General features: G+C 43.8%; 1 protein-coding gene across 1 annotated transcript in view; it reads right to left on the reverse strand.

Annotated features, from left to right (window-relative positions):
- PRKAG2 (protein kinase AMP-activated non-catalytic subunit gamma 2) overlaps positions 1 to 6,860 on the reverse strand; it is a 234,775-nt gene extending 227,915 nt beyond the window's left edge. The window contains exon 1 of the mRNA XM_061997049.1: positions 6,250 to 6,860. Within this exon, the coding sequence (XP_061853033.1) occupies positions 6,250 to 6,342 (93 nt within the window). The 5' untranslated portion in view covers positions 6,343 to 6,860. The remainder of the gene's footprint in view (positions 1 to 6,249) is intronic.
- Positions 6,861 to 8,800: the final 1,940 nt, after the last annotated feature.

Below are 8,800 nucleotides of genomic sequence, written 5' to 3' on the forward strand. Positions count from 1 at the left end.
TCACCCTGATTGCAAAAAGTAGATGAAGTCTTCAGCTTAAAACATCAGGTCTGTTATTGGAGCAGAAGGTCACAGGCACCTTTTGCAATAAGGACTGTAAGGTCTGAACAATCACGGTGTATAATGTGACAACCATGAAACACATACTGCAATGCATTTGCCATGCATCCCACTAAGTCATGCTTGCAGAATGCAATTTATTGTCATGCTAAATTGTGTGATCATTTAAAGGACACTATATACTACTCTATGAACCCTCGATGTCAAAAACCACAGTACCATGCTTTTGTTCTCTACCATGTAAATAATGCTCTCATGCTTCAAAGATGTCAGGTGTAGCTATATTCGAGCAATTTGAGAAACAGTATTATAGAATACTAAACTGAAGCCTTATATTCCCATTTCTACAGCTACCTAAAGAACAAACACAGAAGTCATTCTGCAGCAGAAATTTTCATACACATTGCTGCTTTAACTCACTGCTAGTATTAGAAATAGCTCAACAGTAGCACATAATTGTATCACCAAATAACTTATCTTATATTTATTGATGCTATCTTATAGGTGTATATACAAGTGTATCTACAAGTTCTCCTTTCCAGAAGATAAAAACCCAACATACTCCATTCAATATACACTCAAGCTGCTTTTTTGTTTTTGTCTTTGAAGACATACATAACTCTCCTTATTTGTTAGGCCATAACACTTTCGCCAGTGTGTCTACAGAGCAAACAATAGCAGAAAATTGAGACAGCAGTCCTCTGCAATGAGATCAGGCCCTGAAGGTGGTCTAATTGTCCAAGTCTGATGATCAGTCTAGGGTAACATAGCCCACAAAGGGGCTATTTCTATGCCAGACAGACGTATTCTGTGACATCTCATGTCTGCTACTCATGTCTTCCTTGGTACTTCATTTATCTTGTAACCAGCTCTGCTCTTTCATTATTCTCTGCACATGGGTGCCTTTAGATATAAATTCATCTCTTCTTCAACAGGATAAGAACTATATGGGTACTTCACTCAAGATGAATGTCCATAATGCAGTCTACCAACAGTCATGCTGACACAGTTTGGGTTCCTTTCTACACTGATTAGCCCTGCCAAGCCAGCATGCAGGCACACTAACCTACTTGCACGATCATTCATACATCATCAACAAAATGATTGGTCAATCCTATTGTCAGGGTCAAATCCTGCTTTCAGTCACATCTGAGCTGCTTCCTTGAATGCAATGTGGTGCCCAAGTGAAATTGAGCATAAACTGAACCTTGCCAGTCTATGAACAGGCACTGGAACCTCCCACGTGGAGAACACTACTTTTCAGTTCACTTCTGAGCCCTCTAGGAGAGTGACATTTAATTTTGTTTTGGTGATTCCCCATAGAAGTACAGTGTGAGTAACCTTCCCTGAGGCCAAAAGTCTCAATATCTCTATTTCTGTGAGGTTCCTTCCACCTTCATGGCATATTCCCCCAAAGAAATTCACTTTACTCTGAGCCCACTGTCCTCATAAGCATAAATAAAAGAGGTTGGATACAACCATTTTACAAACAGAATTTCCTACCAGAAAAGCTGATGTTTTAAAGAAACAATACTTTTCAATAAACCGATGATCAGATAGTGTTATGCTTTAAAATCCAAAAAACTAAGAGTTTCCCTAATTTCAGTGCTATTATTGCTGCAAACATGAATCTTTTCCTTTTTTCCTTCAGGTTGATTCAAAGCACAATCACAACGCTCCTGAGCAAATACTTCTTGCCATTTCAGATCTTTAATATATCAGCCTTTTAGGGAGGAATCCAAATTTAAACTTGAAGGACACAGAGGCTCAGGACAACTCCAAGTCTTCCCTATGACAGCAAAGGGGAGGACAGTGCAGATTTAATTTTAGGGAAACATTCCTCCTCTGTCTCACTCTCTCTGCATCTCCTTTTCCCAAGACAACAAAAATTATTTTCATTCCGAGATCACATTGGAAGCTGCTTGCCCCATCTCCATTGAAAGAATTGACCAGCTTATTCTTCATCTGCAGCCTCCTAAACTGATCCCTAGATTCAAGTGCTGTTCTCATCAGTCCACCCAGCAATTAACGGGAGACAAGAAGCATCCTGCAATAACTGCGACAGAACAAAAGAATTTCAGAGTGATTTATTAGGCATACAGACATTAATGACTCTGCAAGTGTGGAAAGCAAGATGGAGGGGCAGAGCCCAAGCCAACAGTAGCTGTCAGACCATCATTGTCATCAATCGGGTTAGAAATATCTAAGCCATCTGACGCTTCAGCCCGGTATCCTGATGTAACAACAGGCTGGAAACAGCAATAAATTTGCACATTGAGGAGTCTGTTCAAAATCATAGAGGTTGAAAAAAGGAAATAGGAGAAAGCGTACAGAGATGTTTGTTTGTGTGACATTGAAAATAAAGGATCATGACCTCCAAGAGGTTCTTTCTAGTGCCTCAGCTGTTGTCAGGGCTGAAGTACCAGAGGCCACTTCACTGAACTGAAAGATGTTTTTGTATTCATCGGCAGATGTTATTTTTGCCCTTATTGTGAAAACATCTTTGTTGTTTTCAGTAAAAAGTCACCTTGTGATGTATTTGGGAAAAATCCAAGTAAGTGCCAAGGTTTGCAATTTCCACATGCTGAGAGTGGCAGGTGCTTGGCACTTGCCATGGTGAAGCTCTTGAGAGAGGTTCTCCCCTCAGGTCTGCTAATATAAATACAACATAACTTTGCTGGCACTGACTGAATTATCCCAGATAAAATTCAAAGTAAGCAAGAGTAGAACCTCTCTCTCTTTTTTTTTTTTTTTTTTTGCTGCAACACAGGACTACAATTATAATGTTAACATTAGAGCAGATCGATTTTGCAAGATGACAAAAGAACATACTGATCTCACGGCTCTGAGCTCCTACTCAGCAGACAACTGTGTCCTGTCTTAGAATAGAGTTTTTTAAATGCTCAAAGCAATGTGCAAGCATTAACTTCTAATGGCACAAAATGGAATTTTATAATGCTAATGTCTTCATATTACAGATGTGATGCATCTAGAGTGCAAAGGTTTCTGTTCCAATCTGTTGCAGCTTTCAAAGATCATCAGACCAGAAATTCCCATCTATAATTTCAAGACTTCAGAACATGCTGCTGGGAAAGATGGGAGGCTGATATGACCTCTACTTTGCAAAGGTTCCTGCAACTATTATGGTTCATTTAAATTACTAGTTTGTTAGTCAGTTGTGCCTTAACAAAGAAAACACAAAGTTGTTCAATCAGTCCACAATTTAGCAAATACTTCCCAGCCATGCTAACAGAATACAATGGCCCTTACTTTACTGTTGGTTAATAAATGGCAAGTTGAGAGCAGCTAGGAAACCTAAAATGCAGGAACCTTGTGGTCTACCACTGTTCCAAGCATCAAGGGTTGGGTACCATTCATTTGTGCTGAAAGAGACTGAGCACAAGAAGAAGGTAAAAATAGAGTGTTTCCAAAGTTTCTGTAACATGTCTTGTTCTTAACTAAAGAAAGACGTACCTGAGAAATGCCCTGGAGTGTTGCAAGACAGAAAACTAGCTTTCTTAAATTGATCTATTTTTTACCACTGTCATAGGCAAGGCCAAAAAATGAAAATATGTAGGAGAGGGAAGAAAAGCATACAACTTTCTCTCTGACATGCCCATTATTCCATAATCCTCTAACCTAATTGTAGCTTATTTTGCACTACTCATCTTTTTTTTTTTTCCCACAACATTTATCATAACTTTTTCAGTCACCATTTCTACATGACTAGTAAATATGGTTTAGGATAGCCTGCATCACAATAGTACCTTTCCGTCCCACTGCTTTCGCTTTCAGAATTGACTCTTCTCTCCCCTCCTACTCAGACCTTGTTAGTCCTTAACTTGCTCCTAATTTGAAGATCTCAATGAGCAAGAATTACATGTCTCAGTATTAAACATGACCTCATAGCAACACAAAGAAGAGGATGAACAAAATAAAAACTGCTGTCTGGTGAAAGCTGCCTTGACAACTACAGCTACACTGACAGGCACCACTGAAATAATAGAAATGATGCTTCAAAACAACAGCCAAGAAAACATTATGAAAGAGAAAAAAAACACAGTTTAAATGGATCTTTTCAAATGCAGATTCTACTGTCAAGTGAAGAGAATGAGAAAAACGTTATTTCTTACAGCACAGTCATATTTAAACACTGAGAGATAACAGAAAACCACTGAAAACGTGAGTACAACCTGAAAGATCCCAGACCCAATAGTTCATTTCAGGAATGGAATAGAAGGATCATATTTTGGGGATGGAGAGAAGGATGGAAGCTGTCATCTCATTACCAAATTTTACATTGCTTCCAACTGGGTGAGCAACAAAACTCACGTTCACTTCAGTGCAATATCAGGCACTTGCAGTCTTATATCTGAGTAACTACCACTAGCTAGGTGACAAACTGCATAGCAAAGAAGCCAAGAGAATAACATGAAAAATGATGGTCCATCCAAGACAGAACTAAGGCAATGTTCAGCCAGAAAGTTTGCCTATGGGTTCAGGGACACAACTAGGAAAAAAGTATTAGCTTTCCTCTGTCAATAATACATAGGCACTTTGTCCACTTCAGCTTCACAATCGTAAAATGAGGAAAATTGCTGTAAGTACTGATGTGGTCAGAGTTATCTGGTGGTCAGAAGGTATTTTAAAAGCACTAGGTGGATCCCATAAAATCCTGCAGCAACTGCAGCATCTCCCAAACTACATGTGGCTCTTCAGCAGGCAGAAAATGCAGTTGCTTGGAGCAGGGGTGGAGAATCAGCTGTTCAGAAGTTCCTGGCTAGACCAAGTCAGAGGTGAGGGGCCTACAGAAAGAGATAGCAGAGATAATGCAGCAGGCAGGGTGGAAAGGAATAAAGTGCACAGGATGAGTGGTGCTTTGGTGTGGTACATTTTATTTTCTTGTTATTTTACATGCCTACTGTGAAGTACTACTGGTAATACAGTGAAGATTATTGCCTAAAAACTCCAGTCACATATGCACTCAGAGCTTCAGAAGTTTGGCTTATGCTCTTGGGCTTGCATTCCTCTCTAGAGAAAAATGAAGTCTGCAGAAGAGCAGAATAGCCATGTATTTCTCCTCCATGTTAATCCACACACTCAAGACACCTAGAAAATTTGATCCGACTTCTTATTCTTCTCCAAAACAAAGGAAAAACTCAGAACCAGAAATATCTTCTAGCTCCCTGGTTGCCTGGCAGAGCACATGTAGGACTGTTTCCCACTTTTGTATAATGAGATTTTAAAAAACCCAACTAAATAAGCAAATAGATTGCACAGAAAAAAAGATACATTCCATTCTGCCATTTCTTGCTAGAAGCACTGAAACCAAACACACATTGTGACTGTGAATACAAAACTAAATAGCTACACAGATAACAAGAACAGCAAAGAAAAACAATAATCGAAGTTTTGAAAGGCATATAAAAAACTCTAAAGACAGACACAGCCAGCTTTTTACTATTTACCGAGAACAGAGAGAAACTTTTGGTCTGAGGTTATTCTGTATCTACGTATTATAGTTTCTTGCATGTTTCCTGCACTGTGATTATACAAACCAAAACAGAGTCCGTGAACAGACTGCACGGCTCCCCAGTCTGCTCCGCCACGACAATACAACTGTCCTTCCTATGCTCTTTCGGCAATAAACAGACAGCTTGTGGCCAAATCTGAGCGAGCTCTGGGTCTCCCAGCCCTGGGTAATTCAGTTGTGGATTAATCTTGAGAGAGGGAAGAGTCAGATAAAACTCCAGTTCAGCCACAAGGCACGGACAGTTCCCAGAGCCAAACCTGGGGATGTCGAGAGCAGCATTTGGGGGTGAACAGATCTTTCGCTAAACTGTACTGTGAGTTTATGTGAACTAGGGACGAGAAACACTGAACCTTCAAACCCACAGCCCAGGGCAGGGGAACAGCCGTAGTTTTCTTTGCTCCTCCGTGCCTTGGACAGAGCTCCCAGCACTACATGGAGGGGTAGAGACCAGGGGAGCCCCCCCATACTCCAACCCGCTCCAGATGTGGAGGACTTTGCCTGTTGCATAGGCTGCATGCCTCAGCCCAGCATCCCCCAAGCGCCAGATTTCAGCGGCAGGAAACACCTCTCTCCCTGCCTACATGTCAGAGAAAACATGCCCCAGCGCCCAAGCCACGCCAGCTGCCAAAGGGAAGGAAGCGCAAAGAGCCACTTACGGGGATGTGCACTCGCAACATGAGCTTCTTCTGGCTGGAGCTCTTCCTGCTGCTGGAGGCATCTTTCTTCTTGTCCATGGCAGTGCTTCCCATCCCTTCACCCAGGCGTGGTGCTGGGTGATGGTTCTGGAGAGGGAGGCTCCTCTTCTACCTCTCCCCACCGTCCCACCAGCCGCAGTTACTCCAGGCTCCTTATTTTCTTTTTTCTTGTCTTCTTTTTTTTTTTAAATGGCCTTAGGAAATGGGGGGAGGAGGATGGGTGATGGGTGAAGCAGAGGGAAGGGGAGGAGTTTCTCCAGCTCCGGCCTTTACTTGCGGCAGCGAGGTGTCAGGGAGACCTTCTCAAGAGCTTAAGATGCCCTTACAAACGTTGCTCGCTCTCTCAGTCTTCCGCCCTTTCAAAAACATCCAGAGAGCATCCTGACGGGGTGAGAAACTTTCCTTCCCCTCGCCCAGCGCCGCCGCACTCTCCTCGACAGACACACAGAGAGAAAAAGGAAAAAAAAAAAAAAAGAAAAAAAAAGAAAAAGCAACGCGAAAAACACCCAAACGCCACAAAATCTTAAAAAGGGGAAGGCGCTGGGGCCAGGCTCCCGGCAGACCAGCGGCAGCGGACGGCCCGGCCGAGCCGGCTCGGGGCCCCGCGGGGAGCTCTGCGGGCGAGCGCTGCCCGAGGGAATCCCGGCAGAGTCCGGCCGGGGCGGGAGGAGGTGGCCGGGCGCTGCCGAGGGCCCCGACCGGATTGCCAGGAACCGCAAAAGCCGCACGACACAACTTTCCTCTGCGGCAGCTTCGCAGCCCTCCGCGTCTCCGGGACGCGCCACAGCCCGGCCTCTTCCCCCGGCTGCCGCTCTCCCTGGGCCGCCCTGCCGGCCCCTTTTGGGCGGAGGAGGAGAGAAGAGGAGCTGGGGTTGTGCCCGCATCTCTCGGGTTGCTGGAGCACAGAGGTGGGCGAAAAGGCTGGCTTCACCTTGCCAAAAAACGCACAAAGGCGGCGAGATTCCTCCCGGACTGAATCTCCACCTCCCTCCCTCAAGACTTCTCTCGGTCGTGCGCCAAAGGAGGGTTATTCGCCCCAAGAAGCAGCCGCTTCCCACCCCGCCATTCCCTCCGCACGCGGGCCAGCCTTTGCCCGGCTGCTGCAATGGCCCCGTGAGCCGAGGGACGGCGCTGGGAACTGAGACCGCCCGGCGCCCCGTCCCGGCTCCCACCCGCCGGGCAAAACCTTGGGGCTGCCGTCCCTCTTGCTGCCAAGGACCTTAGGCCAAGCGCAGGAGGGCCCCACTCCGCTGTTCAGCATAGATGTTTTCCGCTCCTTTCCGCTCCCTCCCTACAAAAAGCCTTCAAACGCGAATGAAAATTCAGCCAAGTGAAAAGAGCTAGATCACGCCTGGCGGGCAAACGATTTTGGCATTACAGAGGATCAGAAAATGAGGTTTCAGAAGCCACTTCACCTGTGGCTGCACCGATTGCTGGAGTTTGGGAGAAGGCAGCTGCAGAGCAAAAACCACACCGATACCACCTCTACTGCCAGACAGGCTTTCAAGGCTGAGAGTTTTGGACAGCAGAGATGTCTTTGCCTTGAAACAGTAAGTGGTTTTCATACATATAGAAACAAACATGCATTCAGAGTCAAAATATGAGTTTTTGTTTTAGAAGTGGTGTCTTCCCTTGACAATCTCTGCACCATTTTACACTGTCCAAATCTGACAATTAGACCAAGCCCCTTAGAGCCACAGACCTCTGATTACATCAGTTAACCATGGATTTTCAGTGGGTGCAAAGCTTTGCCTGTATGCGTTCACAGAATCTACACCAGAACTACCTCTAACAAATCTTTTAGGATTCTATAAACCGATGATTTATAAGCACTGAAGGAAACGGGGATGTGTTTTCCACAAAAATATTATGACCTGAAAATATACAGATTGCAATGCTATCTTCAAGAAATAAAAGAATTCCGATTTATTTCCCTCCTCATGGAAGTCTCAGAGTTTAAGAGATGCAAAGCTAGGTCAGGTGCAGTCTGTAGCTGCTTCTTTTAAAACTAAACAATAAAAAAAAATGTGAACCTTCTTCTTTAATGGTAACTATAACTGGCTTATAAGTTTCTACAAGGCATCATGGAAGGCAAGAGGCTCATAAATGAGCCAGTTAACATAATTGTCACCAGATCAGAAGAGGAAGCAGAATTTCCTCAGGTGGCAAATGCTGCCTGGAGCAGCCTGGGAGTCTCCTTAAAAGAAAGGATCTGTAACACCTGCCTTCCTTCAACATTTATATGAACTCTTCACCCAACAAAGGGCTGCTTCCAAGAGATGTGGGAATGCCTGATTCCTGTAATGAAGAAGTGAGAAAATCACTAATAAACATGTCTATCAAAAAACTGTCCAGACATTTTTCATTGCTAGCATGGTCTTGAAAGTTAAAAAATAAGGAGGAAAAAGGTAAGATTTCTTTAGAAATGTTTTAGCACTAGGTATTATAAATAAGCAGATCTCCTGGCTGTTCTTTTATTAAGTTAAAAAAAAAATCTGGGGTGGAACAAAAC

The sequence above is a fragment of the Colius striatus genome, chromosome 5 (assembly GCF_028858725.1).
Source record: "Colius striatus isolate bColStr4 chromosome 5, bColStr4.1.hap1, whole genome shotgun sequence".
Taxonomy (NCBI): domain Eukaryota; kingdom Metazoa; phylum Chordata; class Aves; order Coliiformes; family Coliidae; genus Colius; species Colius striatus.